This window comes from Convolutriloba macropyga, chromosome 14, assembly GCF_964194025.1.
Source record: "Convolutriloba macropyga chromosome 14, txConMacr16.3, whole genome shotgun sequence".
NCBI classification, from domain to species: domain Eukaryota; kingdom Metazoa; phylum Xenacoelomorpha; order Acoela; family Convolutidae; genus Convolutriloba; species Convolutriloba macropyga.
In genome coordinates, this window is record NC_134481.1 from 43,156,563 (window position 1) to 43,181,135 (window position 24,573).

The window sequence follows — 24,573 nt, forward strand, 5'->3', positions numbered from 1 at the left end:
ATCAAACATGAACCAAAAACGTCCAACTTTATTTTTTCAAGACGGGACCAACAACGTGCTCAAGAATAATTAAAAATCTGCCGCAGACAAATTCTTGGAAAACGAAGACTGATTAATTTATGCATTGAGAAATCCAAGAAGTTTTGCATTGTTTGTAAAATAGCACCACTAAAAATGCAGAATCGGGTTAAAAATGAAAAAGAATTGACGCAATCATTAATCATTTTAAATCGCACTTTTTCGATAAACACTATTTCAAAATATCATTTCAAAATGCTAATATCAAAAGTTCAAAAAATTGCATTGAACAAAGATAACAATGGTGATGTCAATAGATATAATTTTTTGTAATTTGATGATGTGCATTTAAACTACCAGCATGTTGTGCCTCTTCTCAAAAACTGGTTGCTTTCTCCTCCTCTATTAACATCAAATGGTAGCATCAGTCTCAAAGGACTCTACCAATACAATAGTTTAATTATTCAAGCTCCTTAAAACGATTACAGTTCGAACTTTTGAATTAAACCATATAATTACCCTCAAAGAGACAAAAAAATTTTATGAGATCCAATAATAATTATCAAACATTGAATAAGAAACACTCTGCGCTAAACTATAGAGATGCTTCAAACTAATATGCTCCACCTTACCAAAGAACCTCATTCCAATAAATAACATATTTTTTTAATACTAATGATTTTGAGAACTGTTGTTGCAAACACTTATAATAATGACGTTGAATTTTTTCTGTTCGTCGCCCAAAATCCTCAAAACTTCCAACGTGAACAGCCGCAATTTTAGTACCTTAAAAACTGTTTGAAGGCATTATTAAAAGCTTTTATTTGCCTTCCAGAAACAAGGTGACTAATTAATTTCTGATTTTCTAGTTATTCTAATTGATCTATTTATTAGCTTAACACTGGTTCTAAAGGCTGTTGACTTAGAAATTAAACCAGGACTTGTTTTTATCATACAATGATTATATCGGGATATCTCAGAGAAGAGAGTCGGAATTGAAATATGATCAACTAAATGTACAAAGAGTTCTCAGTAAAAAATAACAACTACGCACGCAATTACACGAACTGGCAACAAGTTACATTTTTTCACAGAAAACTGGCTCGGAAACAATTATGATAAAATGTTTTCAACCGTTACTGTTGTTTTAAAAGTGGCATTACTTCTTTGGTCGGAATGAAAACCAAGAAAGGTGGAAGAGTTGTGATATTTATGCCAAAGATTGTTTTCTCTAAAACTTCGCATTGGTTTATTTGTTTTCACGGATAAATTTGAAAATTTATGGGTCTCATTGAAATTACCAACTTGCGCATCTATTATTGAATGTTACCAATAATCCCAATAATCAAAATAGCAGTGCTTTTTTAAACATTGATAATGTAATTACAAAAAGAAAAACGGAAAGATAATACTTCTGTGTGATTATAACATTTATTATTTTGATAAATTGGAAAGATCTAAGCTCGAAAAAGTAATATTTGCGTTTGGCTTAAATGTCAATTACAAATCCATTTCTACTCGTTTAAATCAGGCGAAAAATTCCGAAAGCTTTATTGATTACTTTAATTTTGACTGCTCACTTATTAAAAACACTGTAATTTGTGAAAGCATTGTAAAATGTGATCAAGCTGCTAATTTAAGCACGTTAAGGATTCGTATAGAAACTAAAAAGATGCTAGTTCAGAGAACATTTTACAAGGAAAAAAAACTGTTTTATATCTAGTTTTAGACACTACCTAGTGCAACAAAACTGGCAAAAAAATGTACGTTCAGAGCAGCTTCGATTCTATGCTACAAATTTTTTTTCGAAATTTTACAGCAACACTGTCACAAAACGCTCAGCCTAAAAAAGTGTTTTTTATAAGAAATGACAAAAATTTTTCACGTTTACAGACAATTGGTTAACTAGAAAAACAAGAGAATTGATTGTTGATAGAGATAGAGATAGAGATAGATTTCTGAATGATAATGACTGTGAAAGGGTTTTCGATCTAAAAATTATATTAAATATTTCCAAAAAGAACAATTTGAGCATATTTCGTAGAAATTTTGCTGAAACAGCAGAAATTGACAGAAAAAGTAGATGCTGATAAACGTGATAAGAAACTCTGAAAAATAAAACCCAGAATTCTTAGTCTGAGGAATCAATTTGGTGATTGCGTAACTCAAACAAAAAGTTTTTAACCTATTAAACCATCGTTTCCAAGCTCTCCAAATTCCGCTACATATGTCTAGCGCGTACAATGTTAAACCGAAAAACTTTAGATTTCACTTTGCAACGGAAAAAGACTGTCATGATGCGAATAAATCACTCGCATCATCAAACATTCCAGCATGGACTATTAAAGATTCAAGTTTTGTAGTTTTACCCCAAGTGAATTGTCTTGTGAACTATTCTCTTATTATCTTGCTTTCATAATGAAATTAAACAAGCTCATGTTTTTCCACTGTACAATGACCATGAAGAACCTCATAACTATCGCCCAATCTCCGTTACCCCTGCTTTTCTCATATTATGAGTTCATTTTGAGGAGTGAAATTTGTCAGTAACTTGACGACAACGACTTACCAATAAAAATCAGATTAGTTTCAGGAGAAAAAACTCAACAATCGATGCACTAATATTTTGCCGGAATTCATCAAAAACAAAACTTACTTAAGCAATTTTGTCACAGCCGCTTTATTTGAATTTCAAGAGTTTTGGATTCTATCAATTGCAAAATTTTGGATATCAGGAAGGAAAACTTAGGTTTTGATGAAAGCTCAAAAACTCTAATAGGAAGTTTTCTTATAAACTGTCGCCAATCTGTTATCCTACAAGACCGCATACAGACGAAATAACTCTTTATGGAGGTGCACCATAAGGAACAATACTTGGCCCGCTTTTATTTATACTCTATAATAATGATATGGCAACACGAGTAGACCGGGAATAATATTAAAAAATATGCTGACTAGACTGTTATTTCAACTTTTGGTACTTCCATTGACAAAAGCAAGGCTAAATTATAACAAAATGGCAACAAACTCAACCAATCGTTTCATGAACACCAACTCACAATATAAACATCAAAAACTGAATGCATGATATTTGGTAAGAGCAGAACGGAAGACTTTAATGAACAGATCATTATAAATTCAATTCCAATAAACGAGAAACCTGAAGTCAAACGTTTAGGGCTCAAATAGAGAGGGGTTTAGAATTTCAATTTGAAGTTAAACAAAACCTACGATAAATGCTCCAAGGAACAAAAACAATTTACGCTATTAAAAATTCTGTCCCACAAAAACATTTGTGAGTTTGAATGCACTGATATTAAGTCATTTGCACTACTCAGTAGTTGTCATTCACGAAATTGAGCAGAATCCAATAGTTTTCTTGGAAAACATCTAAACTGGGCGTTGAGGGCAACATATTTTAGACAAAAGTTTGAATCTCTTTAAGATCTTAAACGCAGTCGGAATCTACTCCCTGTTATTTTTTGCGACCAAAAAGGTTACAATTCCTTCTGGCAAATAAAAAAAAACAGTTACGACCTTTATTTACTGCACCAACTGGATGTCCATTAGTCACCTGGAGTCCTCGAGAGTCTAACAGGACCAAAGAATTGTTCTGGAACCTGAAAATAATTTGCAGCAAAATGCAGAATTCATTTGTGAGATTGGCAATACCAGATTGGAATGAACTACCCAGAGAAATTAAAATCAAACTAGACAAAAAATGTGGCTCAGTTTTTAACTTGAATCCTTGTCCGTGGAAGGTTATTTGTTCATTATGGCATGACTTCAAATATGGAAAGATGAACCAGACTTACTGTTGTTGGGTTGACGTATAAAAGCGTAAAAACTTAATGCGTTTTTTCACTTCATATTTCATGAAAAAAGAACTCACTTAGATTTTCTGTTGTAATGTTAAACTAATGAGTGAGTAATTTGTAAATATTTACAGTGCCGTACTACATGAGTTGTATACTCCTTGACATGGATCGGAATTCAGTGTTTTTAAGAACAAACATAGTAAACAGTAATATGGCTTGGACGGCACTTATTTGTGTTCCGTTTTTATTCTCTTCAAATTTTCTCAATTGTTTTTTGTGCCACACAGTTTGTGCAAATAAAAGATTTTTTCGTCTCGAGTTAGCAGAAAAGCATCTCTCAATCAAAGTTTTTATTTCAGAAATTTCAACAAAAAACAAGAAATATTCAAATTTACTATATCTACCCCAATTAAACAGGCACTGAGTAATTAAAACTTTTATTTCCTCAAAAGCTCAAAATCTCTCCCCTCATTAATATGCTATGTAATAATAAATTTCTCTATATTTTAAAACTTAACTGAGGAATCTATGAATTGAGGTTTTTGTTTTTTTCAATGGCGTGTCGTTTTGTAAGGTTGGTCTAAGAGGACAAAACGTCGCTACACCAGAAAATACTTAATGTTAGTGTTATCATTTTCATTTTTCTTTTGTCTTTGTATGTCCTGGCACATAGCAGAACAAAATGAAACAACGGGGAGAAGTAGTGGAAATGGAGAAGTTTTTACGAATTGTACTCCGCTTAATAAATATGGAAGGAGAGTAGTTTGAGAAAATAAAACGTCTGGTACGAAAGCTAATCACAGGGAAAGAAATATTTTTTCAGCTTCCCACTTGTATTCGAACTCACGCCACCATTTTTTTTCTTTCTGTTCTTCCACGAAGCAACAATTTCCTCGTCCGTTCAGCAACTAATTTTATCTTAAGGTAAATTGGTTATATAGGAGAAAATTTTGTTGGCTCTAATTATTTTGTACTCACTCTTTCTCCGTCATTTGCAATAGCAATTTTTTGTTCTCGGGGACAACTGTGGAATGGGTGAAAATAAAAAATTGTGTCTTTCCCAAAATAACCACCCGTTAAGGTATATTTACTATAATGGGGGTTGTGCGGCTATAGATTATCTGACCAGTCAGCTGGGAGGGAAGCTATGATGGGAAAGATCCATAAAATTAATTAGAGTGTTTCTTAGTAATTCACGCCTACAATTGTGTAAAAAAACTCCACTCTACTCACTTTTAGAGTCTTATGGGCCAGAGGGTAGAAGGTGACGGGTGATATAAAACCATTCGCTCGCAGATAGACGGCAAGGTCATTATCCCATTCGAGTGGTTATAATGAATAGAAGCAAAAATGTGATTAAAGACCAGATTCATAATTTATTTAGATACAAAAAGTATACAACGGCATCAAACATAAAAACATGATTGAAAAAATTGGATCAAGTTGCGTCTCTAATGTCTTTTCGAGTTATTATAACCAATGCGCCAAATGATACTATAGCATTGGACGTTTCTATTTGGTTATAATAATTGTGTAAAAGTTCTAATTGTTCTAATTAGGTAATTGTGTAAAAGTTTAACTTTTATCAGTCCACCGTAAATTACACTCTCTGCAAAGAGTGTAAAAATTCTTGAGAAAAGAATTTAAATTTCTAAAATTACACTCTTACAATAATTTCTGATAGGAGTAGAATACGCATTACATTCTAACCCCCGCTAATTAGGGGTGGATTAAGGGTAAAACCTCGGCCCGGTAATGACTCAAAAGAAATCATAAAATCTACTGGTCCCAAAAATGCTCACATAAGAAATCATACGCCTAAACGTGAAATTTGTAAACAACAAAAGTGAATTGCCGCAATAATAATAAGACAGCTGTAGATAATTTGCAGCAGTAAATCAAAAAGCTAATTTTGTAAGGGATTCGATTTAGGCTTAGAGATTTAAGTCGGTGTTTTTTTTTTCGGATTTCTTTCTCCAAAGCTCAATTTCCATAACTGACGCTTAGAGATCATCGGTACTGATTCAGAACAATTTTGAAGAAATTTTGATTTTCAACACTGATTCAGAACGATGTCAGAATATCTTCTGCATCGATTCTGAAACCTCTCTGAATCAGAGCAAAGTTCAAAATCGTTGTTCTCTAAACTTCTCTGAATCATAGTAATTGTTGGAATGAGTTTCTGAGTTTCCTCTGAATTAGAATGAAAATCAGAAATTGTTCTTAACAATGTAGACACACAAAAAAACTTTCCATCGGTTTTCTTAACCGTTTTCCTAAGATTTTGAATCAAAATGACAACAAATCGCGTATTTAAAGGATAACATTTTTGCATATATATTCTGGTATAGGAAAACACTGGAGCTCAGATAAAGTGACTTTAGTATTTTGTCCGCTTAAATAAAATATTGTGCTCAGCAAATGTCAATTAGCTTTTGAAGAAGAAGAGGCTTTTTAAACTATTTATATCGGAAGAGTAAAGTTTTCTTACCCATTGCTTACTTCACCAGACTAAATCTGTTTTCACAATCTCTAGTGAGATCAGAAAAACTAGAATTAGTAATAAAAAGTCCCTGACAAAGATTGATAAGAAATTTTTACTTAAAAAAACAATAAAGTTTTCGTATGCCAATCAACTGTAAACCACCACAATGGATTCTTCAGCCATTGAAAAAAAGCTGAATGAAAAAATCTCAAAATCAATTTGCTGCTGAATTGATCATGATTGTAAAATCCGTGACTTATCGAGCTTTCTGTGTCCTCAGAATATGAGAAAAGAAAAAAAATTAGAAATCTGAACTTTAAAGAAAACGTAAGCGGTTTCTTTGATATGAAATTGACCTGATCTTCAAATTTTTCAAAGTTTTTTGGAGAAATGTGAAAGAGTACTGTGATACAAAAGGACCGGATTGTTAGAGTACAAAAAGTGCCAAATTAAAATCAAATTTGTTTTAAGCTTTGTATCAAAATCTTGCCTTTCCCCAGGCCAAAAAATGGTAAAACAAAAGTTCTTTTTCGTTAGCAACGTAACAAATATCTTGCTATCAGGAATCCTATAATTGACAATTTCATAAAAGTTATGTCAAAAACATAATTTTTTAACCCCTTCTCCGGCTTTATTTGTCCTTTTTTGCTAGTTTTTGTTTAGCACAATTTTTGTTATTTTTGATACAATCTTATGAAAAAAGTGAGACAAGATGATGAGATAATACATTGTCCAATCAATGAAACGTGCTGATCAAAGTAAAATCTAACGTTCGATCATATGAAAACTTGTAGAGTAAGTATTAGGTTTTTCTCAGCCTCTCCGTCTTTTTTTCATCGAATCAAATGGTTAAGGTATCATTCTACTTGTTCAAAGTTTTTTGTAGCATTTTGTAGCAAAATGTTTTGGATCAGCCAATATCTCTTTTATGGACACAACTATTGCCCGGAACCAAACATGGAATTGTTTCGAGGAATTTTTTGATCACGTTTGATCAATAAGTGAAATTTGCTACTTTTGCTCTGCTTGTTGAAGATAACTTTCACCGGTAAAATTCAAAAGAAAAAGTTTCTGGTGTTATCGGATTGCTCACAGTCTGGTATTCTAGAAAACACAAGTGACAACGCCTTCATGTGTGCGTTGGATAATTTAGTTAATGAGTAACCGCTCCAACCTCAATTTATATCTGTTTTAATGGAGATTAGAGAGTCAAGTTTTTCTCTGTAGGCGTCAATATAAAGTTTTTAAAATTTCAGTTTAAAACATGTTCAGGATCTGGGTATGACCAAGTAGTTAAAACTTAATAGTAATAATAATAATAAAAATAATAACAATAAAAAATTGTTTTAGGAACAGAGAAATGCATATATTTTTAAAATTTTTGTATACACACATACTGAACCGAGAGAACACCGAAAGGCAGTGTTGCCTCCTCTTGTGGTGCCTCATGAAGCAGAAAAATTAGCGTCTTGATACAATTCAATTATTTGGTTCAGAAAAACATGAAGAGAAAAAAGCTCAGTAGAAGCCTTCTAGCAAGTCAGCACCGCCCAATATAAAGTTATCACGTAATCGACGAGCAAAATCTTTACAACCTATTTTAGACAGTTTTGCAACTTCTTCAAGGAAACGAGGTTGAAAATTTAGTATATTCACCAACCGTTTTCTTGCTCTTGTTGAAATGATAATACTAAGAATTGGTCTATCATATAAAAATTGCGCATATTCTCTGTGTTTTGCGCATTTTCTCTGTGTTTCAATTTTGATTAAATCGTTCAATCTCAAAACAAAGCATTTTTTGTACTGCACTCATTTATCTCTTTTTTTTTAAATAATTAATTTCGATAGCTCAAATAAATGTAACTCTTCTATGTTATAGATTTTTGCTGCAATACTAAAGTCCTCAATTGAACCAAATGTACATTTCTCATAAATTGTTCTCACTAGATGTTTAATTTTGTTTCCTAGTTCTTTAGGTCACTGTTTGCAGTTGCACCATATACTGAAACTCCATTTTTTAAGATCGGTTGCACAAAAGTTTTGTGAGCAAAAATTATTTGAATTTTATGTAAGAGAGTTTTCAGCTTATAGAATTTAGCACAAATACTGAATGTGATCTTAATAATTTAGTTTCTCGTCAAGCAAGATTCTCAGATGCCTCACTCATTTTTTGTTTTCGATGTGATTTCTTTTTTTGTCAAATCAACCATTGGTTTGTTTCAAGACGAGCTGACTAAAATCTGACTGGCTGAGTTCTATCAAAGCTGTGTCATGGGCGTAAAAGTTTTTTTATAGGTTCATTGTAGCCTCCGGAAGATTGTTTACATACAGGATAAACCGGAATGGTCTCAAAATTGAGCCTTGAGGTACAGCTATTCTTAATGGTAAAAAAAGGATTCAGTATCTCCGCAATGTATGTTGTTTTCTTTGTTTGTTAGATTGCTTTTTATTAAGGTTTTGACAGGTCCATGAAATCCCATTATCCGCAGCTTTTCTACGAGAATTGTATGATCTGCAGTATCAAAAACCTCTTTAAAGTCCAAAAAGATTGCATTTGTTGAAAATGTTAAGGCATCTATGGTGCCTAATTTTGATCGAAATCCAAATTCATTGTTGTGCAGTTGATTTGTATGTTTGAGAAAACTGGTCATTTTTATGTAAATAATCTATTCGAATACTCTTGATATTGCAGGTAATAATAGAATGGGTCCGTAAATATTAGATTTAGAAACATTTCCAGACTTGAAAATTGGGACAACAACTGCATTCTTTAAGCAGTAGCGGAATGTTTGTGCTTTCAGTGATTTTTTTATGGTTGTGTCTAAAATCCCCAAAAGTAAAGAATGTACTAAGAAATCACGTATCTCAAAAGAGTCACATAATTATTTTGTTATCAGGGACATTATAATTTTTTCAACCTCATCATTAGTAACATTTGGAAGATACATTGAACAACACACTTGCGCAATTTTGTCAGGAATCCAGTTGGCATTTTATTTTTTCTTCAATTTCTATGCGACAGAGTTAAAAAAACTGTTTAAACTCATTACACCGGTCGACAGTCAAAATTGTTCTTGATCGAGATTTTTTCCCGGTTAAAAAATTGAAAAGATTCGAAAAAATTTATTATTTGACTTGATTTCGGAAGCAATTATTGTTGGAAAGTGTAATTGTTCCTTTTTGTCGACCTTTTCGGCCGTATTTTTACAGCGCAATAACGCTCTCAGTCAGTTTTCCAGTGAGCTCTCAATTTTGTGTTTTTTATGCAAAAGACGTTTTTTATTAGACAAATTTTTGATTTGGTTGTCAACCCAATTTTTCTTTTGTCGTGGTGTGTAAATTTTTTCTGGAGTAAGTTCATTTACATTTTTCTGTACTTTTGTACTTTTAAATTACAATGTTCAAAGCATGAGTGTATATTCTTCATTTCAAATACTTTTTTGGAATTTTGCAGCTCGGTAAGCGATGAGAAATTCAGTTTTTCTTTTGATTCGCGGTTTTTCAACAAATTCCAGATTCGATAACGGGTTGTTCTTCTATCTTCCTCTTTTCCGACTGCAACTCTTGGTACCGTTAGAATATAATGGTCAGAAATTGATGTATCTAAAATCTCTTTTTGAATTTTTTTATTAGAGTAGGCGAAATCAAAAACTGAACTATTGTGCTCAGCTTTTCTCGTTGGTTGGTTTGAGTTCAAACATTGCAAACCAAAACAGCTGAGACTATTTTGAAGATTCTTTTTCCTGCTGGATTCCCTGCTGTGCTCAATGTTAACGTCAACACATAGATTATTTATGTCTTCTGGTTGTAAGTAGATACCACTAAGATGGTTTTAGAGCGCAATCAAGGATTCGTTTACAGTAGCATCAGGTTTCATGTAAACAACCGTTATATAGCTAGCTATTGCGTCAGAGTTCTTGACTGTTAAACTTTGTATATTGTTATAGTGTGTTTTTTTGTGATGTTCCAACACTACTCCATTCTATGAGAAAATAGCAACACCACCGCCTTTCTGTTGACGGTTGCAGGTTAACGCTTCATTGTATCCGTCCATTTAGAACATGTTATTCGTATGATTTTCCCATAACCAAGTTTCAGTTAAGCAAAGAAGAGATGGATGCGAATCCTACAATTTGGTTAGAATCTGCCGCTCATCAATATTTTTTTGCTTAGGGACCTTAAGTTTTGGAGAAGTAGACTATGTGTTGAAGACACCGTTGTTTGTTGAAAAAGAATGTACCGATTGGTTTTCCCCAAACATATTTTTTTAATTTTTGTGTTCTTTATCTGCTGTTTCCGTTTTTTGATTTTTATTGTTAAATACCGCTTAGTGCTCGTCTGCGTGCAATATGAGCGGATATTGCTGAAATTGACAGAACATCCACCACTCACTTTTCAGAAAATTTATTGCGGATTTCGCAGCTAAATTGTCTGAAACTGAGGAGTAGAAAAGTACTTGAATTGAAGTTGGACAAAGCGGATGACGCAAAGCCAAGGATTATTTTTTTCTTTGTAATATCCTCAGGATGCAAGAGAAGCGGATGTCGCTACTCTTGTTGCCTTTAGAAAAAAAAATCATTTAGCTAGCTAATTCGCAAAACAGTGTCAAGTACGGTGCGCTTATGTTCAAAGAAGACCAATCTCAAAAAGTACACAATCATGATGTTGTTTTTGGTTCACTGCTCTAGTTTTTTGTTGATTGACTCTCTTCATGTCGGGAGAAGAAATTAATTTCCAATCGTTGTCGTTTTCTAGTTTGCGTTTATCACAGGCATCTTTACGTTTGTAAGGGTTTGGAACATAAACAAGATCACGCCTATAAATGATACATTGATAGCCGATCGTGTTGTTAGCCTTTGATATCAGAACACAAATTTTGCAGTTTTTTGTTGATGTTATGAAGCCCTGTTTGCTAGCTTCCTTTTTCAATTCAGCACCAATTTTTGGCAAGTGCTTATCAATATAAATGTTTCGATTGTTTTTCGATGGTTTCATTTCCTTTTGCTTAATAAATTGCGTTAGTTGTAAACATTGTTCTTATCGTCAAAGTAAATGACATTGATGATTACTGATGACAAGACATAATCATTTCCAGTCCCTTGGAGTATTTTGCAAGTTTTATTCCCGTTTCAAGCAGTCTGATTCCGAGATTATTTTTAAAGAACCATAGGGTGTCGAGAAGTACGTTGTTGCTTCGTTGCGCATCAAATAGAAAATTACAAATGTCCAACGTGTCTTTGCTACTGTACTGTTCTTGAGCACGAACTCGGTCTTGTAATAGTTTTTGCTCAGTTTCAAGTTTCAAGAATTTTCGCCCTTTAATTCATCTAATTGCTCTTGTAATTGATTAACCTGTTCTTGTAACGAAATCCTTTCCCGCGATTGCATTTTTTAAGTTGATGAGCGTTTGTGTTAGCTTCCATTTTTAGTTTTTGTTTCAACAATATAAAACGAGTAAAAAGTAAAAAGTAAAAAAGGAAACGTCTTTGTAAGATTTTTTTACTCAACTCTTGCTGGTGTGATTCTGAGGTACCAAATTTTCCTCCATAGAACAAAAGTACTCCTTGCACTTGCTCGTTGACATAAGGTTAATAATGATAGGAAAGAGTTAAAAAAATATACAAAATCAAACAATAATTACAAATTTTATTTTTTAGAATCGATTCTGTTTGAATTTGTAATTTTCTCCAATTTCAATACAAGTATTGTTTTTGATGGCCCTCGGTATTGATCTGAGAATAAGAATGATGACTTATCATAACAACTATAGAAACTTTTCTACTATCTCAACAAATAAATACACAGTCTTGATTTTGTTTTCGGTTCACTGCTCTAGTTTATTGTTAGTTGACTCTCTTCATGTCGGGAAAATAAATTGATTTCTCGTCGTTGTTTTTGTTTCCAGTTTCCGTTCGTTACTGGCATCTTTATGATTGTTGGGATTTGGAACTTTAACAAGATCACTCACTCCTATAATTGATACGATTATAACCAATCGTGTTGTTAGCCTTCGATACCAGAACACAAATTTTGCAATTGTTTGTTGATGTTATGAAACCTTGTTTGCTAGCCTCGTTTTCAATGCAGCACCATTTTTTGTCAATTGCTCATTAATATAGATGTTTCAACCGTATATCTTGTTTTCCCTTTTAAATAGTTTGCGTAACTTGTAAACACTATTCTTATCGTTAAAGTAAACGAATTTGATGGTTACTGACGGCAAGACACAACCATTTCCAGTCCCAGGGAGTATAGGACCAGCCTTTATTCTCGTTTCATGTAGTCTCATTGCGAGATATTTGTCAAAGAACCAGAGAGTGACGAGAAGTACGTGGTTGCTTCGTTGCGCATCTAATGGTGGTTTATAATGTCTAACGTGTCTTTTCTTCTGAACTGCTCTTGAGCACGAATTCGGTCTTGTAAGACTTCCCCTGGTTTTAATTTTGAAATTTTTCTCCATTTATTTCATCTATTTGCGCTTGTAATTCATTAACCTGTTCTTGTAACGAAATAATTTCCCGCAATTGCATCTCTTTAGTTGATGAGCGTTTGTGTTAGCTTCAAGTTTCGCTCTGATAATAATAAGAAAGAAGAATTAAAAAAAATGTACGTCATCAGTTAATTATTACGAATTTTAACGTTTTAGAAATGACTAAGTATAAATCCGACATCAATCTTTCTCCGACTTCAATACTTGTATTCTTTTTTGTGATCCTAGATTTTGATCTGCTAATTGAAAAAATTACTTGGAAAGCATAGCAACTATAGAAACTGTTGGTAATTTGAGCTATATAGTCAGACCCTAAAATCTAAGGACTTTTGGGTATGTAGATTTTTTTTAATTTCAAAGTACCAGAGTAATAAACAAAATGTTCGCTTTAAAAAAAATAATTATTCTACTTGTCAAAAAACACAGCGTAGAATTTGAAAATTTTGAACGCAAAATAATTTGGAGCAATTAAAAACCTCAAAAATCAATGGGTATAGCTGTGTTGAAACTGAAACTTCTTCTCGAAACTTTGTGATTGAGAATGGCACAAAATTTTTTGAAGAATTAATTTGCTCCTTGATGCTATTTGTTTTTTTTGGTATCTTTCAACAAAATAAAGTTTTTGCCTTCTACATTCCAAACAGAAAAAGTTTAGCGTGGCAAAACGATATTACTTTGCTCATATAACCAAGTTCGCTGATCAAATAGAAATGAGTGTTCCATCTCATGAAGAACTGCAGAGTATAGTTTAGATTTTGCATCGAAACAAAAGAATCTCTATCATTATTGCATCAAAAACAAAAGTTAGCAGCTCTGTTAGTTTTAACACATCTTCTTCCAAAATACATTAAGTGCTTCCAAAAGTGAGTTGACGAAAATCGGTTCATGTAATAGTGTGAAAAACAGTCATCCTAGATGTTTGGTTCATAGGTGTTTTTTTTCTCAAGGTACAATTTTTTTATGAGCAAACTGCTTTTTTATGCAATATTTAAGCGCTGGAGCTAACTTATCAAATGTTCAGAGTTATTTAACAACTTTTGTTGACGATTTTACAAAAATGGAGGCTGGAGTTCTTCATTACACACAGTACGGGATATCGTTTTTGGTAACTGGCTCAATTTTACCTCTGTCTGGGATTACTTTTTTTTACTGACCAAATTTGTTAGATGATGCAGCTTCCTAAAATTCTGTCCGAATTGATGGGTTACTTTATTTTTACTCGCTTTTCGCTGAACGGAAGTTGATTGAAGAGTACCTGGATCTGCTAAAAAGATCAAAGAAACAAGGTACAGTAATTTACTTGAACTAAAAGTCAGATGTGCTTCACGCTTTCCCACAAAACGTTTTATTCCAACAAAGTTTTGTAAAAAATAGTCACATTTACTCGCCAACCTTCTGCAATGATGCTTGGAGTATTTTCAAGACAGGAAAAAGTAGAAAAAATTCTTGGCAGTAACCAATTAAGACCTGAGTTCTCGAAATAGCGGGAAAACTACAAGCAGCAACAGAACATAAATCTGTGGAATAGACTGAGAGATGGAACAACAGTGAGTTTGGTGGACTGTGGGAAGAAAAAATTTTAATGAAACGAGCTTCACATAGTAACTGATTTGATGAAGACATCTTCTCCAGACGTTTTAATATACAACTCAATACCAGACGTAGTTTACTCTCAAAATTCTAACAAAATCAGTTAACGAGGCATGCAGAGGCAGTTTTCCACACCCCCTTTTGTCACAGTCCCTAGTGTAGTTTTCCTTTGACGGAAAAAAATTGGTGTTCGACCCTTCGCAGTCATAGCAAATCTAAAGAGGCTGGTTGAATAATGTCTGGTCAAGAACCAAACCATGATAGTAAGTATTTGCCAAACCCTACCAGTTGAAAATCCCTTTTGCTGGCGGTGCTGACGCTATCGTTCATTCTACGAAAAACATTTGCAAAAAGATTGGCTCCTCTCCAAATAACGCAGGAATTCTACAAACAATCTTTGAGAAAGCAGCAACCAAGTTTATGCCCGGATGAGCAACTTTTCAATTCTTTGGTTGATCAAGGCACAACCGTTCAATTTTTGGTGATAAAATCGCTACTAACTGCACTGAAGTGCGGCAAGCTAACCCATTAGGACCCCTTTTGTTTGCATTAACTTTTGGCCAATCATGTAATCAATAAAAATGAAAGATGTGCCAGCGCTGCAGCAAAATAATTGATATGTCGATGACAGCGTGGTCGCTGAGACAGCAAGCGAATTAAACTTAACGCTGGGACATCTATGTAGGGAAGGCCTATTGAGGGGCCTGATTTTAAAACGGACAAGTGTGAGTTTTTGATGCCCTCAGAGATAGAGAAATCAATTCTGTGGAAAATTCTACCAGAGTTTGATGTACTTGGTGCTGCGGTTGGCACTCTCAAACATGTAGCCTCATGTTTTATATAGAAGAGTAAACAAAATAGCACTGTTGGAATGCCGTGATTACATTGACGTTCCTCAAAGCCCTTTAGTGATTCTGCATCATTGTCGTGATTGTGTCAAAGTGGTTTTTCCCTTATGTGCAATAATCCTTCTAAAATTTTGGAGGTCATAATACCGTCAGATAACCTGCAAAGGGACACCCATGAAATGGCATCCCTTTGCTATTTCTAAATATTTAGATTTTCAGTTGCTAATTAAACAAGTTCAACCTGATCTTATTTTAAGATTTTCCTATATCGCCTTTGAAACTTATAAAAAAAATAAATTGCAAGAAGCCAAAAATGCAAAATTGGTCACGGATTTTAAGTCAGGCTTTTTTATTTTTGTTTCTAAAAACAGGTGCATGACTCTCAGCACCACCTTTACCCGGTCCTTATTTGGAAAAATATCGAGAGAGTCTGAATTACCGTCAAAGCAATCTTGTTTTTAATAGTGACCGAAAAGGGTCATTTTGCAAAACTAGACCGTTTATCTGTACGGTGACCATAAAGTCACTTGCCACGTATGAGGAGACCAAATTGCAAGACATGACCAGATCCAGCAGCATTATCGTCTGCAAATCTTTCACCAGTCGTAGAGAGAGCAAGACTTTTGTTAACGAAAACAAAACAAGACCCAGTGACTTTTTTCATTACACATCAGATAGCCGACAAAAGGGCTGCTTTTGAGGTTACTGTGACGTCACTGCTGCAGTCAACAACAATTTTCAATGCGGCAGAGGAGGCATAGTTGGCGCTGGAAAACTCTGAGGTGCAAAGGTACAATGCTCTTAACGGTAACTCCGATTTCTTTTCTGCCGCTCGCTGCAGACACCTTAAAGGTTCTGTTGTTGAACCTGAAAACAATTCTCCTGATTTTGGTTGTATTATCTGACAGTCCCTGTTTTTTCAGGACTATAAGTAACCTAAAACCAGTTGTCGCAATCATTTTCAAATGTTAAATACCAGGCCTTCAATTTTTTTTGTCGTTCAATTTGACCAGCAGAAATTACGCGTTCATAATTAGAAGAGTACTTTTGTGGATAACAATTAAAACGCGTGCAACAGTTGGAGGTCTTTTTCAATGTGGTAACTGCATTTCAGTAACCATAATTGTTGAACAAACTAATGAATGTGAAGGGAACTGGAAAGTTTCTGCAGTGTAACGGCTGCTCTCCGATCAACAACAAGGAAAAATTTAGACCGCCTACTTTGTTTCAGCGGTTTCAAATCTGTCCGGATATTGTGTTTTTGCAGTTAATTTTCATGAACTGTATCATGTTCTATACTGTAAACTACCATTATATTGGTTGTTGCTCAATTAGTTCCAGTACCTAATCGATTAGCTTTGCTGTATAACAGACTTGTTTCTCTCAGGATAACAAAATAATTCAAATTCAAACAATCAGATTTTGCTTCAGTTTTGATAATAATGCAAGTTATATCTAGAAACTGGAAACTATGCTTCAATTTATTAATCAATTTTATGTTCCTCAATTGGTTTCAAAAAACAGCCAATATCAAAAGTACGCTAGGCATCGTTAAAGCTGACTGAATGACTTGCTCAAAGTTTCTCCCACTTAGGAACTTTGTTCCTCAAAAAGAACGTTTGAGAATATCAAAGTTGATTCTCTTTTCCCCATGTCAAAATTAAGTTAAAACTGTACAACGACTAATGTGATCTACAGAAACGAGACACAATAACAAATAATTTACCGTTCAAGAAAGTGTGCTTCAACAGGCACTGTATATCAGTTTAAAACAACCAAATTTGTAAGTTTCTTTTGATTAATTCAGAGTTTTTACAGCTCTATTTATGCTGCTTGTTACGTGGTTTTACACGTCAATAATGCATCACTGATTTGCTGTAGATATAGATGTCGACAGAATGTGAACAGTTTTCCGTAACGTAAATTTTACAGTGTAGTTTTGATGTCATGGGAAGTTTGTTAACCATGTAAAAGTTTTGTCGAACTATCTGTACCAATAACGGGTTGAATCGCAAACCAAGCGCAAAGAATCTGATGCATTATTCTTAAGTCGTAATGTTGTTTTGCTGGTGTTGAGATAATTCGAGTTTGAGTTTCATTTCATGTATGAAATTCACGAACTAATATTAGCTACTAAATAAAAATGTTGACAAAAATGAACAATTTAGTTGGGTTTCGATAGACTGTAGCATTAAATTTCACTTGTCATTATATTCTAATTTCACTGCTTAAAATTGCCTTGAAGTGCTATTAAATTTAGTTTTTGAGTTATTAAGCTCATCCAACATATCGCCTTTCCTGTTTTCCATTGCAAAAACATCTCCTCCTCGTGGTAGTGGGGCCAGTTTCACAACTTGTCTCTTGTAAAGTCGGTCGTTCGTTGGAACTATCGCTGATCGAATCACAAGGTCAGACCCATCGATGGTCTCCGTAACTCGACCAGGATTACAATGTCATCGTTTATCGCTGTCTTCGATAAACCAAACAAGATAGCCTTCTTTTAAAAGTTCGTTTATCGTAAACGCCATTTTTGCCGGTTATTTAACATGGCAAATACTCCTTACGAAATCTGTCCCAAGTGAGATTGGCGTAGGCTTGAGCTTTTCGAAAGAGTTTTCGGTGATAAATAAATTATTCTGCGCTTGGTAGATAGAGTAACTAAACGTTGCTTTTGCCCACCAAGAAAAGAATGGGAGTCAAGGCTTTCAAGTCTATAACCTCTGAACTGATTAGAGTCAACTGTCTTGTCTTCATTGTCTGCTCAACAATTCGCCTCGCTTTCTATAAGATGTCCTCGGTGACTGATCTGCTCCCCAACACTGCATAAATTGCTTTCTTGTTACTTCTGACCAAACGTTCTCATAATCTTCTATCATGTGGTGACGCGGGTGGTTGAAATTTTTTCTCATTCCTAGTTGAATTAGATAACTCGTCGATTCCTGCTTTCTTCCATGCTGCAAAGTAATCTTTAAATTCTCGTTCACCTCCAACAAAATTTGACCCGTTGTCGCTGATGGTTGTACTCGGTTTGCCTCTTCGTGCAATAAATCTCATAATTGCATTGGGACAACTATTTGTGTCCAACTTGGCCCAACTTCTACATGAGCTGCTCTCATTATTAGATATGTGAACTGACAACACCCTCACTTTTCGTTTCTTCGCCCAATCATCACAGTGAAGGGCCAAAGTAGTTGACTCCTACGTTTGTATCGGCAGTTGAAGCTTATGACCGATCTTAAGTTAGATCGGCCATTACTGGTGCTATCGTTTGTGCTCTACTTTTTCTGCAGTGACGAACTTGTTCCTGATTAATCTTAAGTCGTTCCGCATGCCTAGGACCCACATTTTCTATAGAATACTGTTTCCTACATGTTCAGTGCCCTCGTGTTGATTGTCCTTGCACTCGTTTCGCAGGATAAGTTCAACCGCATGATACTTCCAATGTAGCAATGTTGGATGCGCTGCATTGAATTCCAATAAACTTTTGCCTATTCTGCCTTCGGCTCGAACAAATTATTCTTCATCTAGGAAGGGTGAGAATTATAGGATTATTGGATTTTTCAATTTTGATCGCTTCCTTTTTGTCAGCTTATATCATCGAGGCAGAAATTAGATTCACTTGCTCTGGCCACTTGCTCGCTGGTCGCTTCAACCAGGCTGGTTCCAGTGAGCTACTCACTTCTCTTGTGTTCTTCGAAGTTGATTGCTCTATTGCCAATGTCCGCTGGGTTGTTGATACGGCTCACAGAATTCCACTGTAAAACATCAATTGTATCCAGGATCTCAGCTACTCGATTGGCCACGAACACTTGTTGCTTAAGATTGGAACTGTGTATCCACTGCAATACTGTAGTTGAGTCTGACCAAAAACTGCTACAATTTATCTCCATTTCATGTTCCCTGACCATCTGTCCATTAAACCTCACTGCCATGACTGCCGCCTGCAATTCCCATCGGCGCATTGAAAATTGTCATATTGGGGCAATTATGCATTTTTCATTGACAAATGTTATGTCAGCTGAGTATTTTTTCGCTTGTGAATTTAGATAGGCCACCGCACACATCTTCGATTTCAGATGCGTCAGCGAACACATGAAGATCGGTTTTTCCCTCGCTGTATTGAAGTATCTTCTATCGAAGCTTGTTTCAAGTACAAGTCCAATTTGTTTTTTCCATCTCAAGAATTGTTTTTTTTTTCACCAGGATCCACTTCGTTGTTCCAAAGTTGTCCACTCGTAGTCCAGATGCCTTTCAAAAGTAGTTGCATGTGAACAATGAATTTTCCTAAGAGTTATAGATGCATCAACTGTATTTTTTGTAACTCAGCACACTTGAAGACTATAGTCAATAACAGTCCATTGTAGTCCAAGCACTGAAAATCCCCCTGTGTTATGTTAAACTTCGACTTGTTTCGTTTTGCTGATTGACTTCAGGTCTTCAGGGATTGCTTCGGTAACTGCATTGTTGTTGCATATCCACTTCTTCAATTCAATTCTATGTTGTGAGAGAAGAGGCTGAAGTTGATTGAAGACTTCAATTGCTTCTTCAGGGTTTTCTATTGATTTGATGAAATCGTCCGTCAAGAAGTTGTTTCGTATTGCCTTTGCTGCAATCAGATACTCTTCCTAGTCGTCTTATCCCACTTGCTTGGAGGAATAGTTTGCACAAGTTGGAGGAATCTTAGCTCCAAACACTGCACGCCGATATTCGTATACTTGAACAGATCCATTGGTAATTGCGCGCTATAAAACCTCAAGCAACTTCGAACTTGCTCGTGAACTTGCTTTTGCTGGAATATGAGTTTGATATCTGCGGTCAGGGATAATACTCCTCCATGGAATCTGAAAACCGTTCCAAACAACCCTTGCAGTATATTTCGTCCTGCTAGTAGCTTGTTGCTTAGGAAAACGTTTTTGTACTTCGATGCGGCATTGCAAACATTTCTTATTTTACACCTGCAGTTCTGAAAATCAACGTCGTCAGTCGGTCAAAGAGGGAACTGCAGTTGTGTCTACAGTCAAAACATACAGACGCAGAGAACTGATTCGTAAAGATACTAGACGTATTCAAAGTGAAAGGCAACTTTTGGAAAGAATGGTATCCGCCATCCGTAACAAAAACTTTACTTCCTCACTGCTGCTTACCGATCGTTCACACTCACGTTTCTGAATAGTGGACGTTTTCAAATTTCATTAGTGCCATCAGCTATCGCACAATGATCATTTTTGCACTTGCTTCGTTTTTTTCACTTTCGAACTAGCACTGAAGTTTGATGTTTTCGAGAACCGTTTGTCTCTATTTCTTTTTCTTCGGACATCTTCCTTTTGCTCTCCCTTGAAAGCTGAAAACCTTTCGTGAAAGAATGTCCTCCTAGATAGCCATTTTTTAAATTAGCCATCAGAATAGCCATCAGAATTTGGCCTTGCCTGACAGTAGAGCAATTAGATGGCTCATCTTCTCTGGTCTGTTATTGGTCGTTGTTCCACTGTAGCAAAGAACATAATATACAACCCCGGCCATTCGAGAAAGTATTCATCGAAGTTGTTCAGCTTAAGCTTTGTAGGTTAATGCTACCTGAATAACCACTGTTATATCGTAGAAAAACTTTGGTTGGAACTTCTCGGTCTTCAACACTCGATGAACGGTCTCATAAACTGCGATATCGTGAGAAATGACTATGACTATTAAATTCAGGAGTTGCTTTGAGGCGCGCTGATGAACAATCTGGTGTTAGATGGTTGTCCATTTCGCTGACCCAGACAGAGACATCTCTCTTTTTTTTGGGTCCAGTTGATGGTTGATTTGTCTTGAGCACTAGTTGATTGGAATCGAACATCAGCATTCTCTAACGCTGTTTTCAGCACTTTGTGTTCCAGCTCACGCTTTTCTGCAGCTGTTGATACTTGGTTTCAAGTTCTTTCATATGCATTTCCAGCTCCAGTTTCCTCCATTGGAACCGTACTTGTTCTAGTTGCATCTTGGTTTGGAAATCCATATCGAAATTCTTCATCCGTTTCCCACGCTTTTGCTTTGCTGGAGATGTTTCCAAAACATTCTCCGTATCTTGGTCACATGCCTGCGCTCGTTTGTGCACTGTTTGAGCAACTGGCTTGTCCGTTGGGTAGTTTTTGTTACTCTCGTTGTCGTTCACAGCTTGAGTTGCGTTGCTCTGCATGGCAATCATTGCTGGTTACTTGCCTTTGCTTACATATGCAAGCCAATGATAGTCCAAACTTGCTTTGCACTCCATTGCGTCTTTTAGATGAGATGTCCTTCAACAAAATCTCCAGTGAAGAGTCCAATATTGTTTCGACGTTACAGTTGCTTAGATATTTCTTCCTCTAGAAGGTGAATAGTCTGATGGTAGGGCACCTTTAGTCTGTTGGGTCGATCTGAATCTTCAATTATTTTCCAGCCAGGCCTCATTTTAGTGTTATCTTCTTCCACTAAAACCTGAATTTTCTTGTCGTATTTGTGAGCTGTTGATGGACGCTGTTTTCTACTGATTATGCTCCGATTACCTGTTTGCTGACTTTTGCTTCGCTTAATCAAGTCAAACCGGGTTCGCACATCAGTTTCTATATTGAAAGCACTCTTCTGTTTGCCTCACTGGCCTTTTGCTGTTGATTCGTTTGTTTCTCTTTGGTGGGTGGCCTTGGGCACTCTCTTCATCAGATTGGACAGCAGTTCGTCTTCCACTCTCTTTGTTGGCGACGAGATGTAACGGCTGCTCTCGTGTCAAAGACAAGTAAAAGTTTACACCACCCAGTTCGCTTCAGCGGTTTCAAAATTCTGGGATTATTGTTATTTTGAAGTTACCTTTTGTGATCAATGTTATTATCTATACTACAGATTACCGTTGCATTACTTGTTTCTCAATTAGTCTCAGTAACTAATCATTAAAATTTGCTGTATAAAAAACTTAATTCTCTCAGCATGACAAAGTAGCAATCAATTTTTGCTTGAGTTTTTGTTAACAAATAAAGAATATATATACTTATATGTAGAAATTGGAAATTCTACTTCTAAAAAGTTGTAGCCCTATCACTTGGGTACGGTTGTTGTGCACATTGTCAACCTCCTACTTTGTCTCCTTCATGAAAGAGTGATCAGAGTATAACTCATTTTTGAATATTCCAATTTAATTCAGTAATCAATTTGATGTTTCTCAGCTGGCTTCAAGTAACAACCAAAATCAGAAATATGTTAGCTTCGCTAATACCAGTCAGAAAAACCGACTTCATGATTTGCTCAAAGTTTCTTTCTCTTAGGAACTTTGTTCCTCAAAAAGAACGCTTGAGAAAATCAAAGTTGATTCTCTTTTCCACGAGTCAAAATTAAGTTAAAACTGTACAACGATTAATGTGATCTACAGAACCAAGACACGATAACAAGTAGTTTACCGTTCAAGAAAGTGTGCTTCAGTAGGAACTGTATGTCAGTTTTAAACAACCAAAATTGTGAGTTTCTTTTGATTGTTTCTTAGTTTTTACAGATCTATTTATGCTGCTAGTTACGTTGTTTTAGATGTCAAAAATGCAACACTGATTGGTTGTAGATATAGATGTCGATATAGAACACAGAATGTGAACAGTTTTCCGTAACGTCATTTTTGCAAGGTAGTTTTGATGTCATGGGAAATTTGTTAACCATGTAAAAGTTTTGTCGAATTAACTGTACCAATTACAGGTTGAATCGCAAACCAATCGCAAAGAAACTGATGCATTTTTGTTAAGTTGTAATGATGTTTTGCTGGTGTTGAGATAGTTTGAGTCTGAGTTTCATTTCATGTATGAACTTCACGAACTAATAATGGCTACTAGATACCAATGTTGACGAATGTGGAATGTGAACAAATTAATAGGGCTTCGATAGAATCTTGGCATTAAATTTTGCTTGTCATTCAACTCTAACTGCACTGCTTGAAATGGCCTTGAAGTGCTGGTCAAATTGTTTGTTGAGTTAGTAGGCGCAGCCACCACATAATGAGCGGAAACGGAAGAGAATATAATGAAAAAGTAGTTGATCTTTTCTTTCAACTTTCTGAGGCTATCTCTTCGGAAAATTTACTAGAAAAATGCCATTATTGCATCTATTATTTTCCAGCAATAAAAATTTTCCCTGCCTAATTTAATCCTAATTTTTTCTAGATTATGTTGGGATGCTTTATATTAAAAGGGCTGCAATTTTGATCTTTTTTGCAAACTTTAGGAGTTCAAACAACTCTTTGCTCTGGTTTGATGGGGACACTTTTTTACTTTTTTCTGTAACTAGGAACGCTTGCATTTTTTTTCTTTTGCAATCAACCGTAACAATTGGATGACAAGTTACAAAGAGGACAATTCATTTCTCGATTTTCCTTGTTTTAGACCTTGCTTAGAAAATTTTTTAACTTCGCATAAAAATTTACGGGAAAACTCAAAAAAATTACTTGAAAAAGCGCGTTTCATAACAGACCTACATAACGTATTCTATCTGTATCCCTAAATATGTTAGGCACTTGATAATGCATCATTGTGTGAAAATAGAGAGAGAGGGGGGGGGGTGAAAATAATATTATGCTTCCTTTGGCCTGGAGGTGGGAGCACCATAAAAAAGATCGAAATCACGTACGATACAAATTTATATATCATTCAATCCCAAAAAGTAAATATTGAGAGTTATCGCCCGAATTTTAGGCCATCTCCCAGGTCTAGGCACAGACTTATGAAAAGACAATGTTTGACCAAAATGAACTATGAAAAGACCATACTCGAATCATTTGAGCTATACAAAGATTTTAGCTGGACTTTAAGACATTCTGGACTTTAGCTCAACTCAGATTTTTCTTAAAGACCTTAGCAGGACCCAAAATTTTACAAAAGACTTTGGTTAGATACGATAAAAGTTTCGGAGTGTGATGTCTAACCCAAATTACAATCAGTTACGATTACGTACTGTGTATTCGTTGGGGCGCATCCATGCAGTGGGCGGCTGTAATGATGTAACCTGCGTTTATCAGAATTCCACTACAAGCTTGAGGTCCCCTTATTTCTTCACGTCAACTAACTTTTACAAGAAAAGGCCAGTTCAACAAATTAATAGGGCTTCGATAGAATGTTGGCATTAAATTTTGCTTGTCATTCAACTCTAACTGCACTGCTTGAAATGGCCTTGAAGTGCTATTCAAATTGTTTGTTGAGTTAGTAGGCGCAGCCACCACATAATGAGCGAAAACGGAATAGAATATAATGAAAAAGTAGTTGATTTTTTCTTTCAACTTTCTGAGGCTATCTCTTTGGAAAGTTTTACTAGAAAAACGCGATTTTTGCATCTATTATTTTC

The 24,573-nt window shown here is 35.2% G+C and overlaps 1 protein-coding gene across 3 annotated transcripts in view; it reads right to left on the reverse strand.

Moving 5' to 3' along the window:
- Window positions 1–24,573, reverse strand: part of LOC142353217 (granzyme B-like) — a 48,063-nt gene that overhangs the window by 16,072 nt on the left and 7,418 nt on the right. The window contains exon 1 of one of the 3 annotated variants that reach the window (XM_075405447.1): window positions 24,187–24,271. The exons of the other annotated variants lie outside the window; for them this stretch is intronic. Coding sequence (XP_075261562.1) covers window positions 24,187–24,211 — 25 coding nt within the window. The 5' untranslated portion in view covers window positions 24,212–24,271. Of the gene's footprint in view, window positions 1–24,186; window positions 24,272–24,573 lie in introns of those variants that run through there. 3 annotated transcript variants of the gene reach the window in all.